The sequence below is a fragment of the Muscardinus avellanarius genome (assembly GCF_963383645.1).
Source record: "Muscardinus avellanarius genome assembly, chromosome: 3".
Classification (NCBI taxonomy): Eukaryota; Metazoa; Chordata; class Mammalia; order Rodentia; family Gliridae; genus Muscardinus; species Muscardinus avellanarius.
This window is the reverse complement of record NC_137788.1, coordinates 147620757-147644438: the sequence shown is the minus strand read 5'-3', so window position 1 is coordinate 147644438 and position 23682 is coordinate 147620757. Positions and strand designations below refer to the sequence as shown.

The following is a 23682-nucleotide window of genomic DNA, read 5'->3' as shown; positions in this document are numbered from 1 at the left end:
CTCCTCAGCCACAGGGCGGGATACTGGAGCCACGGCTGCCTGGCCCATCCCCCTGGCAGCCTGAGGTGTCCCAGAGGGTCCCTGGTGCACCCGCCCCTGCTCTGGTCGCCCTGCCTCCTTCCCCTCAGGGACAGACACAGCAGACAATTTTGTGAAGAACTCTTTAGTCACTAAATATGGCGCCATGTGTACCAAAGGCAATATAAACGCCAATATGCAAAACATACTACCCAGCTAAGGTAAGGCACACCGCTCCTGCCTCACATGAGGGGAAGCGCACACGTACTTTTAAAAAACATTTTGCTTATAAAAATATGTCCCCTAGAAAGGCCTCTGGAGAGGGGCCGCCAGGCTCACCCTCCACGCGTCGGGGGACCGCAGGGCTTGGCCGGTCCTCCGCCGCCGGGCAGCAGCGCCCCCTACTGCTTGCCCAGAGCTCGGTCCAGGTTGCTCTTGATGGTGTCCAGGAAGTCCGCTGTGTTCAGAAAGTGCTCGTTCAGCTTCACACTGACAAGAGAAGGCCATTCACATCAGCGGCGCGCGTCTGGCCTGGGAAGGGCCTTCTTCTTCCACCCAGACTGGAGAAGCCGGGGAATGGTTTGGGCTGGGATGGAGGTCGGGGGGAGGGCCAAACTGAGCCATTCCTCAGGGCTACTGACTTGTCCCGCACTGGGGCCCGCTGGCAGCCAGGCTGACTCACAAGAGCGCCTCTACAGGAGTCCCCTGGGGTCCCCTGGCTCCCTCCCACGGTCACAAGCCCAGCCCTGCAGCGTGCCCAGGGCCACGCACTTGCTGAGGCCATGGATACAGCCGGCCAGGTCTTTGGTCATGGCTCCGCTCTCCACGGTTTCCACACACACCTTCTCCAGGGTCTGGGCAAACCTGCAGGGATGGGGGCGGGAGGAGATCCCATCTGAGCAGGGCCAGGACATGGAGCCTGGCCAGGCCAGCCCAGCACGGCCCCTTGCGCTCACCTGATGAGGTCCTGGTTCCCATCCAGCTTGCCCCGGTGTTCCAGGCCCCGTGTCCAGGCAAAGATGCTGGCGATGGGGTTGGTACTGGTAGGCCGGCCCTGGAGACGGGGACCGCAGAGGCTTGAGAGCCAAGCCCGCTCTACAGAAGGCCCCCCCGCGAGTGGCTGCCCACCCCTGGACTGCTGAGTCCAGCTCGTCCTCCCAGCCGTCAGGACCACGGGCTTTGTGGCGTGGATGGCCACTGCGCGGTCACGAGCCCCACACTCACCTTCTGGTGCTCCCGGAAGTGGCGGGTGACCGTCCCATGAGCAGCCTCAGCCTCAATGGTCTTCCCATCTGGGCAGACCAGCACCGACGTCATCAGGCCAAGAGAGCCGAAGCCTGGGGGGCAGGAGAGCCTTGTCTGGGCGCTCCTACCTCAGCTCAGAGCCCTGGGGAGTCCCGCCGGCCCCTCAGCTAGAGTCCCCCCACTGGGCCCAGGAGGACAGGGACTGCCCAGGGTTCTTCTGCCCTGGCTCTGGGTCTCCAGGGCTAGCAGAGGCAAACGCCCCAAAGGTGGCTATGGCCAGCGCACCAGTGCACATCTGGGTCCCCACCTCCAGCAACCCCAGCGCCCCTCAGAGTCCTGGGCCTCCCAAGATGTCATACCAAGCAGAAAAACTAAAGCTGCTACCAGCCAGGTCACAACCACCACTTTTTCTCCTGCTTTGAAGGCACTTTCAGGTGGTTTTATTTATTTTTATTTTTTATTTTATTTATTTTTTCTTTTTTGCGGTTCTGGAGATGGAACCCAGGAGCATTTGACCTCCGAGCTACACCCCCACCCTAGATTTTTTTTATTCTTTATTTTGAAACAGGATCTCACTGAGTTGCAGAGGGCCTCACTAAGTAGCTGAGGCCGTCCGCGAACCGCAGTCCTCCAGTCTCAGCCTCCCGAATGCTGGGATTGCGAGCGTGCGCCACCGCGCCCGGCTCTCAAGCTCCGTGGTTTATTCCCAAATGTCCCTGAATCCAAATGTCAGCTCAGATGACCTCTGTCCTCCAGGACTTTGAAAGCACCTCTGCAGCACCCAAGGAAAGACTGAGATGGGCTGCGGAGAGGCGGGCGATCCCATAGGAAGACGACGGTCTCTGAACATTTGCTGTGGGAGAGCCCTGTGCATTTTTACCTAGTATTGACCCCAGCTGCATCCTACCTCTCAGCTATACCCCAGCCCTTTTTATTTTGAAGAAGAATCTTGCTAAGTTGCTGAGGCTAGTCTTAAACCTGTGATCTTTCTGTCTCAGCTTCCCAAGCACTGGGATTACTGCCACACCCGGCTCCTTATATTCTTAACATTAATTTTCATGCCTTTCCCGCCACTGGAGACTGAGTCCAGGGCCTCACCTCAGGCAGGCTCAGCGCACACGTGCTACCCTGCAGCCCAGCCCCTTCTGTGGCTTTCCATCCTCCGTTTTGGATGGGAATGTCCTGGTGAGAGGATTGCCAATGAGCTTTTCAAATAAAGCCACTGGTTTATATAAAACAAGGTTTTTATTTTTGTCTTGTTTTATTTTTTTTGCAGTAATGAAATCTGAGCTCAAGGGTACTCTGCCACTGAGCTACATGCCCAGCCCTTTTATAAAAAAAAAAAAAAATTTTTTTATTTGAGCTGGATGTGGTGGCGCACATTTGTAATCCCAGCATTTGGGAGGCTAAGACAGGAGGATCGCGGTTTGTGGACAGCCTCAGCTACTACTTAGTGAGGCCCTCCACAACTCAGTGAGACCCTGTTCCAAAATTAAGAATAAAAAATAGGGCTCTGCCGGGCGTGGTGGCGCACGCTTGTAATCCCCGCGCTTGGGAGGCAGAGACAGGAGGATCGCGCAGGTTCGAAGCCAGCCGCGCGCGCTGGCTTAGGAGACCCTGTTTCCAAAAATGAAAATGTAAAAAATAGGTCTGGGAGTGTAGCCCGGAGGTAGAAGGGCTTCCAGGAACCCCAGTACCACAAAAAAAAAAAAAAAAAAAAAAAAAAAATTGGGCTAGGAGTACAGTTTGGAGGTAGAATGCCCCTAAGTTCCACCCCTAGTACCACAAAAAAAAAAAAAAAAGCCCCTCTGAGGCTTAATCCCAGAGGCATTCTACTCCAAACTACACCCCCAGCCCTATTTTATTTTTTTAGTTTGAAACAAGGTCTCACCAAATTGCTGAGGCTGTCCTCGAACCTGCCAACCCGCTGTCTCAGACTCCCAATACTGGGATTATAGGCGTGCGCCACCACGCCCACCCTTTACTTTACAGTGAGACCCAATCTCACTAGGTTGCCCGGCTGCCTTCAACCTTGCGATCTCCTGCTTCTGCCTTCCAAAGCTCTGGGACCACTGGGCTGGGTGGCCTCTGCCTGTCCACCCATCACGACCTGTCCTAGGCTCCCTCGCAGCTGCACCTGGGCCTGCCAATGGCACCTGTCCCCTGCACCCCGTGCCTCGCCTGCAGCTGCTCCAGGGTGCCCACACCTGCTTGCACACCTGTCTGCTGGCCTTGCCTGTGCTTTGTGATGCAATCCAGTCTGTCTCTCGGGACACCCTGGGGCTGGGGGCTTGCCATCCCCCACCTGCTCCTCCACCCCTGAGGTCGACTGTGCAGGACGAACCGCTGTCATCCGAAGAGCATCCTCCCCCACTGCTGCCAGACGGTCAAGTGGCCCATCACAGACCCGGCAACCTCAGGACTGGCAGCCTGGCCCCGGAGCTTGGGTTCCTGGGCCCTCTTAGCATCACACCAGTCCAAACCTAGTTTGGGGGGGGCCTCTCTCACTCAGATGCCGGGGTGCTCCTGCCCCCTGCTGTCTACACGGAAGCCTGCAATGCAACCTGCGGCCATTCTAGAGACCTCTCTGGCTTGAGAAGACGGTGGTCCATCCCTGGTCCCTCCCCGCCTACCCTGAGCCAGGATGTCCGACTGCACGTCCCCGTCGTAGTTCTTGCAGGCCCACACGAAGCCACCCGAGGACTTGAGGACCTGGGCCACCATGTCATCAATGAGCCGGTGCTCGTACCAGATCTTGTTCTTGTCAAAGTCAGTCTTGTAGTGCCTGGGAGTGAACGGGCTGGTTGTGGGAGAGGATGGGAGGCTGGCAGGTCGGGGACCCTCCCTGAGCCCCAGAGCTGAGCAAGGCACAGGGGTAGTGACCTCCCCAGGCAGGACGGACAGCACAGGGAGGCGGGAGGTTGTGGAGCCCTTGGGAAGCAGCGAAGGGCGAGGCTGTTACTTGTCAAAGATCTCCTGGAAGATGTCCTTGAAGCGCCCATCGTAGGCCTTCAGGATGGTGTTCTTGGTGCTCAGGTAGAGCGGCCACTTCTTCTGGATGGCGTACTGGAAGCAGCTGTGCGCAAAACCCGAGATAGACTGCGGGAAGAGAGAGGGCCCAGCATGGTCCCAGCCTGCCAAATGCCAGCTCTCCCAGGCCCAGGCCCAGCTCTCCAGGAACAGCGTCCCTGGCCCCACAAGGTTTCCAACCCTGGCCTCCGTACAGTGGACACCTGCTGTTTCTTTCTTTTATTTCTCTTTCTTTCTTTTTTTTTTTTTTTTTTTTTTTTGTGGTACTGAGGATGGAACCCAGGGATCCTTTACCACTGAGCAGTACCCCCAGCCCTTTTCACTTATTTATTTATGAAGCAGGGTCTTGCTAAGTTGCAGAGGCTGGTCTTGAACTCTCAATCCTCCTGTCTCGGCCTCCCAAGTACTGGGATCACAAGTGTGCACCATCATGTCCAGCAGGTATCTGCTGTTTTTTGTTTTGTTTTGTTTTTTGTGATACTGGGGATGGAACCCAGGGGCCTTCTACCTAGGGCTACACTCCCAGACCTATTTTTTTTTTTTTTTGCAGGTCTAGGGATGGAACCCAGGGGCATTTGACCTCTGAGCTACACCCCCTGCCCTATTTTTTATTCTTTATTTTGAAACAGAGTCACACTAAGTAGCGGAGGGCCTCACTAAGTAGCTGAGGCTGTCCACGAACCATGATCCTCCCATCTCAGCCTCCCTAATGCTGGGGTTACAAGCGTGCATCCAGACCTATTTTATATTTTATTTGGAAACAGGGTCTCTTAAGACAGCTGAGGCTGGCTTCGAACCTGCGCGATCCTCCTGTCTCAGCCTCCCAAGCGCGGGGATTACAAACGTGCCCACCGCGCCCGGCAGGTATCTGCTGTTTATGTGGGTTCATTAATCCTCATGAACTTTGGGGAACAAGCCACCCCCAAGATTTACTTTGCAAAGGTACCTCCTACACTCTTTTTGCAGCGAGGGTAGTGGGATTGAAGCTCGGGACATTCTATCTTCAAGCTAATCCCAATCTTTTATTTATTTGTTTATTTATTAATATTTTTGTGGTAATGAGGATTGAACCCAGGGCATTCTATCTCGGAGCTACACCCTCAGCCTTATTTATTTATTTATTTTGGCGGTACTGGGGTTCTTGGAAGCCCTTCTACCTCCGGGCTACACTCCCAAACCTATTTTATACTTTTTATTTGGAAACAGGGTCTCGTAAGCCAGCCCAGCTGGCTTGGAACCTGCGTGATCCTCCTGTCTCTGCCTCCCAAGCGCGGGGATTACAAGCATGCGCCACCACGCCCGGCTTATTTTTTATTTTGAAACAGGGTCTCACTAAGTTGCGGAGGGCCTCACTAAGTAGCTGAGGCTGGCCGAGAACCAGTCATCCTCCTGTCTCAACCTCCCAAGTACTGGATTACAAGCGTGCACCACCATGCCCAGCTTTATTTTTATTTTTGAAACAGGGTCTCGCTAAGTTGCCGAGGCCGGCCTTGAAACTGCCATCGTCCTATCTCAGCCTCCCAAGTACTGGGTGACACCACGCCCGGCTTCCCCCTCCCCAGTTCTCGGTTCCTGTGCCTGGGGTGCGGCTTATTCCAAGTAGACAAGGGATAAACCTGGTACTACCCTGCTCACCCCTGCCTCTTGCTGGTCTGAGACTGAGGCCAACACCCAAGAAAGGAGAGCACAGGACAGAGATGGAGGGCAGAGGGGCTCACCTCGTCAGTGTTGTACATGCCCATACCCACGCCGCCCGATGGGAAGTTGAACACCTCCCACTCTTTGGTGCCGCTGCCGTCCTTGGGGGTGAAGACCATCTTGAACGTGCCAGCGTGGCCCACCACGAAGTCTGTGGCCTTGTACTGCGGAGACAAGAGGAACGTCAGGCCCAGGCTGCCGCGGGGGCCCAGGCCGATGGACTGGCCTGGCCTGGCCTACCTGGTCACCGTGGGCATGCCTGCCAATGATGATGGCCTTGGTCCAGCCCGGGACCAGGCGGGGGATGTTTTTGCAGATGATGGGCTCTCGGAAGACTGTCCCCCCAAGGATGTTCCGGATGGTCCCGTTGGGGCTCTTCCACATCTTCTTCAGCTTGAACTCTGCCGGCAGAAACAACAGGAGGCTCTGCACCCCTCCTTCCAGCCAGAATTTTTTTTTTTTTTTTTTTTTTTTAGTGGTCCTGGGGTTCCTGGAAGCCCTTCTACCTCCAGGCTACACTCCCAGACCTATTTTATATTTTTATTTGGAAACAGGGTCTCTTAAGCCAGTGAGGCTGGCTTGGAACCTATGCGATCCTCCTGTCTCCACCAAGCGCGGGGATTACAAGCGTGCGCCACCACGCCCGGCTCCAACCAGAATTTTTTTGAGATGCTAGGAATGGAACCCAAGGGCGTTCTACCTTCGAGCTACACCCCCAGCCCAGTTTTTATTTATTTGTTCATTCATTCATTCATTCATTCGTTCATTCGTTCATTTATTCATGGGACTGGGGTTGGAACCCAGGGGCATTCTACCTCTGAGCTATACCCCCAGCTCTATTTTTTTTTTTACTTTTTTTCCAACCCTATTTTTTATTCTTATTTTTTGAAACGGTCTCACTGTGTTGCAAAGGGCCTCTCAAGTAGCTGAGGCGGGCTGTGAACCACTATCCTCCCGTCTCAGCCTCCCAAATGCACCACCACGCCCGGCTCAGCTTCCTTTTCACTTTTTCATTTTAGCCTTATTTTATTTTTATTTGGAAACAGGGTCTTACTGGGTTGATGAGAATCTCACTACTTGCTGAGGCTGGCCTTGAACCTGCCATCCTCCTGTCTCAGCCTCCCAAGTACTGGGATTACAGGCATGCACCACCACACCCAGCTATGACTCCATTTCCCTATGGCCATCTTTAACTGGGAAGGTCAAGGGCGGCCAAGAGAGTCTGCGGCCTGGAGGCTGAATGCCTCCTTCCAACTCCTTCAGATGCAGAAATTAAGAAAGCTCAGAAAATGTCCAAACTGTCCTTTCTTGACTTAGCCAAGCCTCACCCCTTTCTCTACACATTGGTGCCATTTCACAGAACCTGCAAAAGCATCCTCCCCTGAACCTAGGACCAACAGCCAGTCCAGGCCTGGCCGGCAGCTCTCAGCGACCCACGCATGATATCCAGGGCAGTGGCAGCCACAATGCGGTGTTGAGGCAGCAAAGGGACGACACCAGCAGGCTCCCCGGGCCTCAGAGGCTCCCTGCACACAGCACAGCAGAAACACCACCCACCCGGGCTGCACCTCAGCCCGTAACCACACCGTCCCCCACTGCACCGACAGTGACTTGGGGTCACCTCTCAGACTCCACCACTTATCCCCAGCCCCAGGTGAAGCTGGCTTCAGGAAAGCCCTAGCACCAGAAACTTCAACCTCCCAGGTCCAGGACAAGCGACATGGCCGACTGTCCCCACCAAGCCTAGAGGCTAAGGGCAGAACCCGGCCCCCTCGCACCTTCCACGCGGGCCTCGTCAGGGGTGATGGTGGCACACTTGACGGCCACGCTGTACTTCTGTGTGGCCAGTGCGGAGTCAATGGTGACCTGGTCATCCGTCTGGTCACGGTTCGGGAGCCCGAGGTCGAAATACTTGAGCTGGACATCGACGTGGGGCAGGATGAGCTAGGGAAGGGACCAGAGCCAGGCGTCAGCCCAACGGCTGTGGGGAGCTGAGGACAGGAGGCGGAGCAGGGGCTATGGCAGGGCGGGGTGGAGGAGGCCGGGAGAGCCCTGCAGAGGGCTGGGGTGGGCCGTGCCTCAGGGGGGCCTGGCCAGCGCTGAGAGGGGCTGGGACTCTGGGCGAAGGTCAGCAGACCAGGCCACAGCCCGGCAAGGGCTCCCCAGCACGGCCCGTGGAGCCAGCCTGGCCCCAGCCCCAAGTCCCTCCAGAGTAGCTCCCTCTGCACAGCCGGCCCCCAGTCTCCTGCACCTGCGCTGAGACCTTTACACCCGGAAGCAACAATCGCAGAGGTTGGGATCTGGCTCAGTGGTAGAGCGCTGGCCTAGCGACGTGCAGAGCCCTGGGGTCCCTCCCCCGTACTGCCACACACACAAAAATGTGGTCATGTCAAGCTAATCTTTCTCCCAGGGACACACACCCACTATGGGTCTTCACACGGACAACACACACTCTCGGGGCACATCCAGACCATGGCAACCTGGAGAAGCCAAGCCGCAGCCCCTTCCCCAGGACCACTGGCCATGGTGGAGATGCAGGGTGTCAGCGCAACCTGCAGAGAGGATAAAGGCTCAGCCTGAAGCCGCTCAAAGTCTGGAAGACACACTGGCTTCAGCAGGGACACGAGAGGCTGCTCGGGGGAAGAACTGTGTGCGCGGGAAAGATGGCGCGTCAGATGAGAAGGGACTGCTGCCCTCCACCCGGAGGGCCACGAGAGACCTCGCAGACTGAACAGGGCCGGCCGGCCTGGAGAGCCCCAGGTGGGAGGGGCCTACCTTCTCCTTAATGAACTGCCAGATGATGCGGGTCATCTCGTCCCCGTCCATCTCCACCACTGGCTTCTCCACCTTGATCCTCTTGTCGGCATCTGGAAGCGGCGCACACAGCGCGTCAGGCCTCTAGGGAGGACGGCAGGGGACCCCCCTCTCTCCCGTCCAGGTCTGCCCTGCCCCAGGGAGGGAGCGTAGGCAGCCAAGGCTCCGGCAGCCCCACACCATGCCCCCTTCTGAAGAAGCGGCTCGCTGACTGTTTCGGGGACTTGGATCCCCATCAGATATGGCCAGATAGGACTAGCCAGAGAGAGGCCCACCCCACTCCTGGTCAAGGGGCTGGGCCAGGCCCTTCCAGTGGACTCTGAAGGCAGGAGAGCCCAGAGAATGACAACCAGCTGTGGACACCTTGTCCAGCATCAAGACCTGGAGAGTTTGGGCGTGGTGGCGCACATTTGTAATCCCAGCACTTGGGAGGCTGAGACAGGAGGATCGCACAGGTTCGAAGCCAGCCTCACCTACTGAGTGAGGCTCTCAGCAACTTAGTGGGACCCTGTTTCCAAATAAAATATAAAGTAGGTCTGGGAGTATAGCCCGGAGGTAGAAAGCCCCTGGGTTCCACCCCTAGTACCATGAAAAAAAAATGAAAAAAAGACCCCAAGAGCTGTCCAGGGCCTTCTGCCACCCATTCCTTGTGGAACCCCGGCGTCCCCCTTGTCCAAGACTCAATTCCCTTTTTTTATTTTTAATGGGGATGGAATCCAGGGGCATTCTACCCCTAAGCTACACCCCCAGTCCTATTTTATTCTTTTTTTTTTTTTTTTTTTTTTTTTTTGTGGTACTGAGGGTGGAACCCAGAGGCTTTCTACCTCCGGGCTATACTCCCAGACCTATTTTTGGAAACAGGGTCTCACTAAGTTGCTGAGAGCCTCACTAAAGTAGCTGAGTCTGGCTTCGAACCCGTGCGATCCTCCTGTCTCAGCCTCCCAAGTGCGGGGATTACAAGCGTGCGCCACCATGCCCGGCTTATTTTATTCTTTTATTTGAAGCAGGGTGTCACCAAGTTGCAGAGGGCCTCACAAGGTTGCTGAAGCCTGCCCCAAACCTGCGATCCTCCAGTCTCAGCCTCCCAAGTACTAGGATTGCAAGCGTGCTCCATCACACCCAGCTTGAAACTCAAACTCTTCCCTTGAGTTCCTTGAAGTACCTTGAGTTCTTCCAATTAAATCCTCTCAAAGTTAGACAATCATTCAGTTCGCCAGTTGCTTGCAACTGGCGAGTTAAGCAGCAGTGAGAATGGTAAAGAGTCCCCAGAGCCCGCCCTGTGCCAACAGCGCCCCGGCTCTTACCTCCTATTGAATCCCCAAGAGTCCCAAGGGAGGTGTCATCTCCACCTTAAATGTGGAGAAACTGAGGGAGGAGGTAGAATGCTTGCCTAGCATGTGCAGGGCCCTGGGTTCAGTTTCCAGCACAATAAAAAAAAGTTAGAAAACCGAGGCACCAGTTTACTGCCTAAGGTGACAGAACTTGACAGCAGCAGAGGCGGGAGGACGTGGACCTTACTCAATGGCAAGGGCGGACTTGGGCACCTGTGAATGGAACTAGGGTCCAAGTTGGCGCAGATCAGTCAACCTCCGGAGAAGCACCAAAGACCCAGCAGGAGGCTGAGAGGGGCCTGGGGAGGCAGTGCAGGGGGACACGGGAGGCTTTTCCAGCAAAGTCTAATGCACACGAAAAACCTGCCGGGCGTGGTGGCACAGCTTGTAATCCCAGCATTCGGGAGGCTGAGACAGGAGGATGGCGGTTCGCAAGACAGCCTCAGCTACTTAGTGAGGCCCTCTGCAACTCAGTGAGACCCGGTTTCAAATTAAAGAATAAAAAATGGGGCTAGACGCCGGGCGTAGAATGCTGTAATGCTTCAAACACCCAGTGCAGTCCTCAGAAGATAAGTCTAGAAGGGGAAAAACCTGCAGGTAACAGGAGTAACAGAAAGAGAGCATGTTGTGTTGGGGTCAAAGGCAGGGATGCTCGGGCCTCCCTCAAAGCAAATTTCCGACAGAAGTAGAGACAGTAACGTGAACTCAAGCCAGCAGAGGCTTTCTGTCCGGCCCAGAAAGCGAATTTTTTGTTGTTGTTGTTGTTGTTCTGAGGATGAAACCCAGGGCATTTTACCTCTGAGCTACACCTTTAGCCCTATTTTTTTATTCATCTGGAAACAGGGTCTCACTAAGTTGCACAAGGCCTCACTAAACAGCTGAGGCTGGCCGCGAACCTGTGATTCTCCTGTCTTGGTCTCCCAGGTACTGGAACTACAGGCATGCACCACCAAGCTCAGCTGGGAGTGGATTTTTTAAAGATGTTCTTTGGGGACCAAGATTTAAAAATACGGAGATTGCAAAAACAATGAAGCGAACAACAATTTTATGTATTTATTTTTAGTGTGTGTGTGTACAGCATCGAGTATTGGACCAAGGGGCTTTTGTTTTGAAACAGGTCTCGCTAGGTTGCCTAGGGTCTCACTAAATTGCTAAGGCTCTCCTTGATCTTGTGATCCTACCTCATTCTCCCAAATACGGGGGGGGTTACAGATGTGTGTCACACCTGGCTTGCAAACATCAATTTTAATAAACAGGCAAAGACTTGAACAGACATTTCTTTGAAGATGATATACATACAGCCAACAAGCACAAGAAAAATCGCTCAAATCACTAATCATTAGGGAAGTGTAAATCAAACCATCATGAGAACTGGGCATGGTGGCAAAGGCCTATCATCCCAGGACTTGGTTGGGAGGCAGAGACAGGAGGATCGCAGGTTCAAAGCCAGCCTTGGGAAGCCAGGTATATTGGCACACACATGTAATCCCAGTGCTTGGGAGGCTGAGACAAGATCACAGGTTTGTGGACAGCCTCAGCTACTTAGTGAGGCCCTTAGTGAGATGCTATTTCAAAATAAAGAATAAAAAATAGGACTGGGGGTGTAGCTCAGAGGTAGAATGCCCCTGAGTTCAGTCCCCTCTACCGAGAAGAAGAAAAAAAGCTAGCCATACCAATTTGGCAAGGCTCTCAGTATTCTAGAGACCCTGTTTCTAAATAAGAGATAAAATTGGGCTGAGAATGTAGCGTGGAGGTTAAGAGTGCCACTAGGATCAATCCCCAGTACCACAGAAATAAAATAAAATAGGACTAGGGGTATATCTCAGAGGTAGAACACGCCTGGGGTCAACCCCCAGTAAGAACACACACACAGAAAAAATAGCAAATGTGGAGGAGATGGAGGGATTGGAACCCTGTGTGCTGTTGGTGGGAATGTAAAATGGTAGTGACCTTAGAAAACAGTATGAGGGAAATGGGCATGGTGGCGCACGCTTGTAATCCCCGCGCCTGGGAGGCTGAGACAGGAGGATAGCACGGGTTCGAAGCCAGCCTCAGCTACTTAGTGAGGCTTTCAGCAACTTAGTGAGACCCTGTTTCCAAATAAAATATAAAATAGGTCTGGGAGTATAGCCCAGAGGTAGAAAGCCTCTAGGTTCCACCCCCAGTACCACCAAAAAAAAAAAAAAAAAGAATAAAAAATAGGGCTGGGGTGTATTTCAGAGATAGAATGACCCCTGGGTTCCATCCCCAGTACCTCAAAAAAAAATAGTATAAGAAATTCCCCCACAAAATATCAATTATCACATGACCCAGCAATTCTACTTCTGAAGCCGGGCGTGGTAGCGCACTCTTGTAATCCCAGTATTTGGGAGGCTGAGACAGGAGGATCGCAGGGTCAGGGCCAGTCTCAACTACTTAGTGAGGCCCTCCACAACTTAGTGAAACCTTGTTTCAAAATAAAAGAACCAAATAGGGTTGGGAGTATAGCTCAGAGGTATAAGGTCCCTGGGTTCCATCCCCAGTACCACAAATAAGTAAGTAAGTAAGTAAATAGATAAATAAATAAATAAATAAATAAACAAATAAATAAATAAATAAAATTCCACTTCTGTATGTATGTCCAAAAGACAAAGGCAGAGACTGGAAGAGCTCTTTGATTCCATATCCACAGCAGCACTGCTCACAGTAGCCAAACAGTGGAAGCAGCCCAAGTGTCCATTGGAGGGTGGATGGGTAAATAAAATGTGGTCTATGTATACAATGGCACGATATTTAGCCCTAAAAAGAAAGAGAGTCCTGTCACATACAACAACAGAGATGAAACCTGGGGAAATAAGCCAGTCTCAAAAGGAAAAACACTGGCCGGGCGTGGTGGCGCACGCTTGTAATCCCCGCGCTTGGGAGGCAGAGACAGGAGGATCGCGCAGGTTCGAAGCCAGCCCCGCGCGCTGGCTTAGGAGACCCTGTTTCCAAATAAAAATGCAAAAATAGGTCTGGGAGTGTAGCCCGGAGGTAGAAGGGCTTCCCCAGTACCACCCCAGTACCACCCCCCCCCAAAAAAAAGGAAAAACACTGTATGGTTTTACTTGCATAAGGTACCTAGAGGAGTCAAATTCCCAGAAACAGAAAGAATGGTGTTTGCGGGAGATGGGGGAAAAGGAAATACCCTGTTACTGTTGAACGGATATAGAGTTTCAGTTTTGCAAGATAAAAATGTTCTGGAGATGGTTATACAAGAAGTGAATGTGCTTAACACCTCCGCACTGTACACTTCACAGTCAGGAGGGGAAATACTTGGGGGTTTTGTTTTTGTTTTGTTTTGTTTTGGGTACTGGGGAGGGAACTCCAGGGACATTCTACTATGAGCTACACTCCCCAGCCCTATTTTATTCTTTTCTTTTGAAACAGGGTCTCATTAAGCTGCAGAGGGCCTCACTAAGTCGTTAAGGCTGACCTGGAACCCATGATCCTCCTGTCTCAGCCTCTCAAGTACTGGGATTACAAGTGTGATACACCATGCCCGGCTATTTTTTATTTCATTTATTTATTTATTTTGGTGGTACTGGGGATTGAATCCAGGGGCATTCTTCCTCTGAGCTACACCTCCCAGCCCCATCTTATTATTTTTTTATTATTTTTTTTTTGGTAGTACTCAGTATTGAAACCAGTGACACTACCTCCAAGCTGCACCTCCAGACTATTTTTTCTTTTTCTTTTCTTTTTTTTTTTTTTTTTTTTTTGCGGTACTGGGGATGGAACCCAGGGGCATTGTACCTCCAAGCTATACCTCCAGCCCTATTTTTTATTCTTTATTTTGAAGCAGGGTCTCACTGAGTTGCAGAGGGCCTCAATAAGTAGCTGAGGCTGGCCTTGAACTGCCATCCTCCTGTCTCAGCCTCCCGAATGCTGGGATGACGAGCCTGTGCCACCACGCCCGGCTATTCTTTATTTTAAAACAAGGTCTCGCTAAGTTGTGGAAGATCTCACTAATTAGCTGAGGCTGGCTGTGAACCTGCAATTCTCCTGTCTCAGCCTTTCAAATACTGGGATGACAAGTGTTTAGCCACCACTCCTGGCTTATTCTTTATTTTGAAACAAGGTCTGTAAGTGGCTCAGGCTGGCTTCCAACAAAGTAGCTGAGGCCGGCTTCCAACCTTCTTCTCAGCCTTTCACATCCTGGGATTACAGACATGTGCCACCATGGCTTTTAGCAAATATAAATAAACAAAAATAGTAAGAATTTAACCAGCACTCCCCCCAAATCAGAAATTTTACCCAAAAAAATTTAAATACACAGGCCGGGAGCCCAGTGGCCTTTATCTCATTCCTATCACGCTGCTCTCACCAGGAGGCTGCCTGTCCAGCAAAGGACCAGATGTGGGGAACACTCAAAGATGTTCCTCATCTCACTCCTCTCTTTCTCTCACACCCATAGCCAGACCATCAACAAATCCCATTGGCTCTTCAAATTTCATCCATGCTGGGCGTGGTGGCTCACACCTGCAATCCCAGTACTTGGGAGGTTAAGACAGAAGGATCGTCGTTTTGCAACCAGTCTCAGCAAGTAGCGAGGCTCTCGTCAACCTAGCAAGACCTTGTTTCAAAATAAAAATATGAGGCGGAGACAGGCAGGTTCGAAGCCAGCCGCGCTGGCGTAAGAGACCCTGTTTCAAAAAAATATAAAATAGGTTTGGGAGTGTAGCCCGGAGGTAGAAGGGCTTCCAGGAACCCCAGTACCACCAAAAATAAATTAAATAAATAAATAAATAAAAAATATGCCAGGCGTGGTGGCTCACGCTTGTAATCCCTGTGCTTGGGAGGCAGAGACAGGAGGATCGCGCACGTTGGAAGTCAGCCGCGATGGCTTGGGAGACCCTGTTTCCAAATAAAAAGGTATAAAAATGTGCCTGGGAGTGTAACCCGGAGGTAGAAGGGTTTCCAGGAACCCCAGTACCACCAAAAAAAAATAAAAATAAAAATAAATTAAAAAAAACAAACAAAAATAAAAATAATATAGAAATAGGGTTGGGGATATAGCTCAGAGTCCCTGGGTTCAATCTCCAGTACCAAAAAAAAAAAAAGTAAATAAAACAGCCTCCAGCCCTCCACGGCCCCCCTGTCATTCACCACAGTGCTGGCTGAGCCAGCCCTGGCTCCACTCCACTCCGCAGCTCCAGCGGGGCCTCGGCACCTGCAAGTCCCTCTTCCTCTGCATCTCCCCCTCCTGGGCACCTCCTTCGCCAGGTCTTTTCTGGATGCCCCAGCCAAGCGCCCACATACCCTTTCCTTGTCAGCTCCTGTGACCATATATCACAGCCCAGTCAATGTGCCTTCTATACCATCGATCCCCTCCCACAGTCAAATTAGTCTTTCCTGGTCCTTTTCCCAGCCCTCTCCCCAGCACCTTATCTGACTCACAAGAGGTATTTGTTAAAGGCATGAATGAAGGTCAAGTTAAGGTAACCTGGATCCCCCAGTGGGGGCTGCTCAGCTCTTGCCTCTGGTCTCACTCCCCTCCCCTCCCACCCTCCTGGCGCAGAGCCACGGAGGCAGGGAGTCCTGCAGCATCAAAGGTACATGGTGGCTCTTGACCATCAATGTGGTCCCTGCCACAGAGGAACTCACAGCCTGGAGTATATCAGTATTTGCAGACTGAGATGGAGGCATAGCTCTGTGGTACAGCACTTGCTTAGCATACATAAGACCCTAACCTAGATCCCCAGCACTGGGGGGAGAGTGGGATCTGCTAGCATTTTCACATGGGTTTACAAAAATATAAACCCCAAGGCAGGCCTCAAGCCCTGGCCGCTGCCACCGTGATCAGAGAGCAGTTTCCAGCACCTCCCACTGTGAAAGGAATCAGTCCAAAGGCTTCAACATCAGGTGCAGGAGGATTGGGAGCAGGCCCTGGACTTTCCTCTCAACACCTCATGGGGGTGGGGGTTACTGGGCTCTTATCTGATGTAGTTGAAACAAAGCGGCACAGGGAAACTGAGAAGAACTCCGCCCATGGGTCTGCAGAACTTGGTGAGCAGCCCTGAGCCGGTAAAACCTCAGAGTGCAGGCAAGCCCCCGAGATCTGAGGGCAGTGTGTTTCTGGCTAGAGCTCTAAGTTACCACAACCAGCAGCAGTCGCTGGAGGCTGGGTAGTCGGAAAGAACCGCAAGAGAGCAAATTCACAGGGCTGTTTCAGCCAAAAAATATCCTCTCCCAGTAATCAAGGGGGATGCCAAGTAGTCTGTCTCCAGCAGCGTTGCCAGGTAACGAGTTGGCAGAGCTGTGAACTGTATGGTCTAATGTCCAACCCAAACTGCTGGCATTTTTCCCACTAATAACCTCCCCACCTGGGACTTCTGGAAGCACCTACAACTGACTACTTATTAAAAGTATAATGAAGCCGGACGTGGTGGCGCATGCTTGTAATCCTAGTACTTGGGAGACTGAGACGGGAGGCTCACAGATTCGCTGCCAGGCTCAGCTACTTACCAAGGCCCTCCATAACTTAGTGAGACCCTGTTTTCAAATAAAGAATAAAAAATAGGGGGGTGTAGCTCAGAGGAAGAATGCCCCTGGGTTCAATCCCCGGTACCACAAAAAGTAAAATAAAATAGTATCTAGCCAGTGCAAGCCTGTAATCCCAATACATAGGAGGCTGAGACAGGAGGATCACAGATTCAGGCTAGCCTCAGCCACTAATTGAGGCCCTCTGAATTTAGCAAAATCCTGTTTCAAGCTCAGTGGTAGAATTCCCCTGAGTTCAATCCTCAGTGTCACAAAAAGTAAATAAATAATAAAAGGTGTATACAAATCTAGACTCCCAAGACCCCAAAGGGCTTTGTTTTTCTCTTAGTGTAGTTTTCTGTTTTCTCTCTTTTGTTTTTTGTTTGTTAATACTAGGGATTGAACCCAGGCCTAAAGCTCTACTACTGAGCTATATACACTCTCAGCCCTTCCTTTTTATTTTTTATTTTGAAACAAATCTCATTAAGTTACTACCTTGCACTGGTCTCTAACCTGTGGTCCTCCATCTCAGCCTCCCAAATACTAGGATTGCAAATATGGGCCACTGTGCTTGGCCTGTTTCTCTTCTTCACCAGCAGGGCAGTAAAACGGGGAGAATTAGAAAATATATCTAAACCGGGTGTGATGGCGCACACTTATAATCCCAGTACTTGGGAGGCTAAAACAGGAGGATCGTGCAGGTTCAAAGCCAGCCTCAGCTACTTAGTGAGGCTGTCAGCAACTTAGTAAGACCCTGTTTCCAAACAAAATATAAAATAGTTCTGAGAGTGTAGACCAGAAGTAGAAGGCCCCTGGGTTTCATCCCCAGTACCACAAAAAAAAAAAAAAGAAAGAAAGAAAAAGAAAAAGAAAATATATCTAACTTCTACCATTTTGCTGAAGGTGTGCCATAGGACAGTCCTTGGGGCCTGGGTTACCTGGAACCCTGGAGTTTCAGGGCTGACCCCTTAAAGACAGATCCCAGAAGCACAGAAGCAGATATGCCCCTCTCCGTGTGGCAGAGGAGGGACAGGGGCCCAGCTTGGTCAGCTGCTGGACACTCAGTTAAAGATTACTCATTCTTAGCCAGGCATGGTGGCACACGCTTGTAATCCCAGTACTTGGGAGGCTGAGACAGGAAAATTGCAGGTTTGTGGCCAGCCTCAGCTACTTGGTGAGGCCCTCCACAACTTAGTGAGACCCTGTTTCAAAAAAAAAAAAAAAAATAGGCCCAGGGGATGTAGTTTGGAGGTAGAATGCCCCTGGGTTCAACCCCAGCACCAAACAAAAAAAGATTACACACTCTGGCTGGGAGATTCGGTGGCTTCGCTCCTTCTCACTCTCCTGGGGGTTGGGGGCACCCGTGGCAACAGGCCAAGCGAGACATACACTGCTTTATTTTGAGGCAGGGGGTTGTGTAGCCAGGGTTAGTTAGAGTCGAGCTGATGCCCATACGCCAGGCAGGTCAGCTTGGATGGTAATGGAGACTCCAGCTAAGTCTGACTTATCCTGGGAGCTAAAAGTACCCCAGACGCTAAGGGAATCCCAGATTCAAGAAAGTAACATTTGTGCGCGCTGCCAGTCTCACAGGCTGGGAGCCCGGCAGGAGCCGCAGAGCACAGACCTGCGGGCAAGAAAAGGCAAGTCAAGCCAAGAGGCCCCACGACGGAGCCTCGACAGCGCGAAGAGGGCGCGGCGGGGGCTGGAGGGGGTGTTAAACAAAAGGGGAAAATTGAAAGGACACTCCTCCAGCTGTCGAGTAATGGCTCCAAAAATAGCTGACGTGGGCCTGGCCGGGAGGACAGATCGGAGCGCGCCGGGCTGAAAGGAAGGGGAAGCGGGTGCCTCCCCTCTGCGCCTTTGTCTGCGCAGGGCCTCGCCGCGACCCTCCCCCTGCTCGCTCGCGAGCCGCGGGGCGGGCAGGACCGCCCGGGGCCGGACACCCAGGGCCCCTCCTGGGACCCCGGGGGCGCGGGGAGCCCCGAGGCCTCGCGGAGCCCGCGGTCGCCGCGTCACAGCGGCCACCGTCCCTGCGCCCCCCGCCCCTCCGCCCGCCCGCCCCTGGTGGCACTCACAGTGGCGCCGCGGCTGCTCCTGCAGGCTGGGCGGGATCGCGGCCGCCGGCGCCCAGGCCGGCCCGGGGCCCGAGGCTCTGCAGAGCGCGCGTGCGACCCGCAGGTAGCCGGCCATCGCGAGCGGGCGAGCGGACGGGCGGGAGGCGAAACCCGGGGCGCCGCCCCACCCGCGGCCTGAGACCCGCGGGGCTGCGCGGGCCGGGGCCGCGGGGCGGGGCCGCAGGGCCACGCGCCATTGGGCCTCGCCGGCAGGGGCCGGGGGCCGGGGCCGCGGGGCGGGACCGCGGGGCCACGCGCCATTGGGCCTCGCCGGGAGGGGGCGGGGCCAGGACCGCAGGGCCACGCGCCATTGGGCCTCGCCGGGAGGGGCGGGCCCGGGCCGTCCCGGGCCTGGCAGGAGCCGGCGCTGCCCAGGCGCTGCCGCCTGCCGGGTTCAGTGGGAGCCAGAGCCCACGAGCCCCCCGCCCGGCCCCCGGCTGCCTCCCTAAAACCGGCATTAGTTGCTCACATGTCGCCTTAGCCCCCATGTCCCTTTGCATTAACCCAGTAACCAAGCGCGGATTCTGCGTTCTTGAGCCACCTGACTCAAGTTCTCCAACTGGTTGTGTAGACTGACCGAGTCGAAGGTTGAAGTCCCCTTTCTGCTTCTCACTAGGTCAGAATGCTAGTCCCCGAAGTCCCTTAGCTTCCCCTGTGCCAAAAGCGATGTTACAAAGCAGGGCTGCCGGGAGACCCGGGGGAACGCTGCGTGTACAAGGCTTCGGGCGCCCTCTGCGCAGCCGCGACCGATGGTTTTCTCCTTCCAGATGGGCAGCGGTGCAGACCGGCTGGGAGAGTGGAACCGGGGCCTCCTGGATGGTAGTCAGGGCTCACCGCTGAGCCTCCCCCCAACCCCGCTGAAACACTTCATTTTTGCCTGTATGCATGCAAAAGACTGATGGGAGTTACCACACACAACAAAGGTCTGTCTTCACCCCTTTTCTTGAACTGAGACACCGAGGCTTTATTAGAAAAATGTGATAACCTGCTGCCTTTTCCCACACAATTCACTCCAAACAGAAACAACCTTTCTGCCCTGTGTTTGGGGCTCACACACACACACACACATACTCTGCCTGGTCAACATGGCCAGATGAAGCCCAGCCAGGAAGGTGACCTTGAACTGTTCACTTCAAAACTCCACCGGCCCAGTTCCAGCCTGGCAGAGCTACCTCTTTGGCCCCAGAGTCCTGCAGACCGGGCCCGAGGGAAGGCTGCTGTGGGGTACTCCAAAGCCTGAGCCCTCAGTCAAAGGCCTGGTCTTGTGCCAGCGTGGCTAGAACACCCTGTTATCTCTTTCACTCTGTTCCAGATTCTTTTGTTCGAAACACCTTTAGAGGCTACGGCAGCCTCTTGGGCTTGGCTTTCTGCCAACCTAGTCTTCACAGACAGCTGGATGTCCCTGTGGTGTCCACACCTGTAGAGCTGGAGACTGGACCCCTGAGGGCCTTTCTGATCTGGACAAGATTGAGTTATGTGTGCCCACTACCCATCCTGAGCCTGCCAAAAAGGCGGTGAAGAAATCGCTGCTGGCCCACGAGCCCCCCACCCTGGTCCTCTGCATGGTGGACTGGGGTCTCCGAGGCCTGGCAAGAGGCAGTGCTACAGCTCAGAATGGCCCTGAATCTGCCCTTTACCTGCTGAGGGGTCAGGGCAGGAGCCTATTGTTGGAGGACATCCCTCAACCTGGATCTGCAAGGATGCCTGTGACTGGGAAGAGGAGGTGGGTGGCTTGCTCTCCATCCAGCCCCCAGGCCTTAGTTTTGCAGGGTGTACTTGTGAACAGGGGGAGCCTCTGGCTGCAGTGGGAGGAGATGTTGGGAAGTGTTCAGGCCTAGGGAAGGGAGACCAGAATCCCCGAGCTAGCAGCAAACCAGACACAGCATCTTGGTGGGATCCCCTAGAAAGAGAGGCTGCAGAGGTGGAGGAGAGTGCACTGGCAGGTACTGCAACCACCTGGAAAGGGGAGGAGCCCGAGTGACTCAGACTTCCATGCCTAGGCCTGGAAGGACAGCCAGGCCATTATTAGAAATCAGAAAACTGGAGGAAGAGAAGCCTGCCAGGGAGGTGTTGAGAGCCGAGCTATTTATGGGCATCTTTGCGCTGACTTCCCTGCTGCCTGTCCATGCTCTCTCCCCACCCCATCAGCCCTGCCACTGCTTCTAGCACCTTCCTGCAGTCACTCCACCTAGTACCATAAGTCTGGAGAGCTGACGAGGATCTCCCCAAATTACCACACACTGATTTCTTTTTTTTTTTTTTTTTTTTGTGGTGGTACTGGAAGTGGAACCCAGAGGCTTTCTACCTCCGGGCTATACTCCCAGACCTATTTTATATTTTATTTGGAAACAGGGTCTCACTAAGTTGCTGAGAGCCTCACTAAGTAGCTGAGGCTGGCTTCAAACCTGTGTGATCCTCCTGTCTCAGCCTCCCAAACACGGGGATTACAAGCGTGCGCCACCACACCCAGCTACCACACACTGATTTCAAACCTGTGGTCCTCCCAAGTACGGGGATTACATTCCTGCACCACCAGGTCCAGCTCAGATGCAGAATTCATAAGCTGGCAGATGACTTACAGAATGCTCCCATTTGGCAGAAGTAATTGTATGAGTAAGAGTCTCATTGCCTGGATTCCCCTTAATTTATCTAAACCTCAGTTTCCTCGTCAACCGGGGAATGATGATGAACACTATAATCTCAGTGCTTGGGAGGCTGAGACAGGAGGACTGCAGATTTTCAGCCAGCCTCAGAAACTAAATGAGGCCCTCCTCAAGTTAGTGAGACTATTTCAAAATAAAGAATAAAATAGGGCCGGGCGTGGTGGTGCACACTTGTAATCCCAGTATTCAGGAGGCTGAGACCAGAGGATCACAGTTCTCGGACCGCCTCAGCTACTTAGTAGGCCCTCTGCAACTTAGTGAGACCCTGTTTCAAAAATAAAAAATTAATATATAGGGCTGGGGGTGTAGTAGCTCAGAGGTAGAATGCCCCTGGGTTCTATCCCCAGTACCGCAGAATAAATAAATAAATAAATAAGAATAAAATAGGGCTGGGGTTTACCTCAGGGGCAGAATCCCCCTGGGTTTACCCAGTACTACACACACACACACACACACACACACACACACACACACACAATGGAGATAATAATAGCTGGGCATGGTGGCTTGCTTGCTCTTTCTTTCTTTCTTTCTTTCTTTTTTATGGTACTGGGAATAGAACCCAGGGGCATTCTACCTTCAAGCTACACCCCCAGCCCTAATTTTATTATTATTATTATTATTATTATTATTATTATTTATTTTGAAACAGGGTCTCACTAAGTTGCAAGTGTCTCACTAAGTAGCTGAGGCTGGCCACAGACCTGCGGTTCTCCTGTCTCAGCCTCCACTTGGCTCTTGGTGGCACGTTTACAAGCACAGCACTTGAGAGGCTGAAGCAGGAGGATCACAGGTTCCCGTCTAGACTCAGCACAGCCCTCCACAACTTAATAAGACCTTGTTTCAAACTAAAAAATAAAAATGGGAATGTAGCTCAGAGGTAAAATGCCCTGGGTTCAATCCCCAGTATCACGCGCGCGCGCACACACACACACACTAAAAATAAACACAGTAACTTCAGGCTGTATAGAGTGGCCCAGCACAATTCACTCTGGCAGCCTTCTTTAAGGCCTTTTTGCCGGGCGTGGTGGCGCACGCTTGTAATCCCTGCTCTTGGGAGGCGGAGACAGGAGGATCGCGCTGGTACAGAGCCAGCCTCGCTGGCTTAAGAGACCCTGTTTCCAAAAATAAAAAAATATAAAATAGGTCTGGGAGTGTAGCCTGGAGATAGAAAGACTTCCAGGAACCCCAGTACCGCCAAAATAAATAAATAAATAAATAAATGAGCCCTTTTTTCCCCCTCCATCTGAGGGTGGAACCCAGGGTCTCCTACAAGCTAGACAAGTGCTCTACCACCAAGCGCCTCCCCCCCAACCCTTCCACTGAAGGTAAAGAGTTAAAGTGCGGGTGGGGCGGGGAGGAGGAGATGAGGTAGGAGAAGGAGGCGCAGGGTCCGAGGCGCAGCTGCAGCGGCCCTGGAGCCTGGCCACGCCCGCCGCCGGCAGCTGCGGAGGAGGAGCCGCTCCCCGGGGGCCCCAGGGGGCTGTTTTTGGGGACCCCGGAGGGTGAAGGCAACCAAGTGAGAAGTTAGGCCGAGACTAGGACCAGATGTTGGGGCCCGGGTTTTCCACGCAGAGCGCTGAGACTCCCGGGAGGTGGGTCCGGAGACCATGGTTTCCCTGCTGAGCTAACATTTGTACATTTGTACAAGCGCTGCCAAAGCAGTGGAGGGTTCTGGGCCTTAGCAGGAATCCTGACAGCACTGACCTGTATTAGCTTTTTTTTTTTTTTTTTTTTTCTTTCATTACTGGGGTTGGAACCCAGGGGCAGTCTACCTCTGAGGCTACACCCCCAGCCCTAATTTTATTTGTTTATTTATTTATTTATTTATTTATTTATTTTGTGTGTGTGTGTGTGTGTGTGTGTGTGTGTGTGTGTGTGGTACTGGGGTGGAATCCAGGGGCTTTTCTACCTCCAGGTTATACTCCCAGACCTATTTTATACTTTATTTTGAAACAGGGTCTCACTGAGTTGCAAAGGGCCCCATTAAGTAGTAGCTGAGGCTGTCTGCGAACCGCTGTCTTCCTGTCTTAGCCTCCCAAATGCTGGGATTGCAAGCGTGCGCCACCACGCCTGGCACCCAGAGGCATTTAGCCTCCGAGCTACACCCCCTGCCCAATTTTTTATTCTTTATTTTGAAACAGGGTCTCACTGAGTTGCAAGACCTCACTAAGTAGCTGAGGCTGTCTGCGAACCGCCATCCTCCTGTCTCAGCCTCCCGAATGCTGGGATTGGGAGCATGTGCCACCATGCCAGGCTTGTGTTAGC

General features: G+C 53.0%; 1 protein-coding gene across 1 annotated transcript; it reads right to left on the bottom strand.

Annotated features, from left to right (window-relative positions):
- Nucleotides 1–410: 410 nt before the first annotated feature.
- IDH2 (isocitrate dehydrogenase (NADP(+)) 2) lies at nt 411–18827 on the bottom strand (the record flags this gene model as incomplete). The annotated part of the gene is made up of 11 exons (XM_080693241.1): nt 411–507; nt 790–882; nt 975–1072; nt 1243–1355; nt 3897–4048; nt 4226–4362; nt 6012–6155; nt 6232–6392; nt 7770–7935; nt 8767–8858; nt 18713–18827. 11 exons carry the CDS (start codon nt 18825–18827, stop codon nt 420–422), a joined length of 1359 nt encoding a protein of 452 aa, XP_080549367.1. The 3' UTR covers nt 411–419.
- Nucleotides 18828–23682: the final 4855 nt, after the last annotated feature.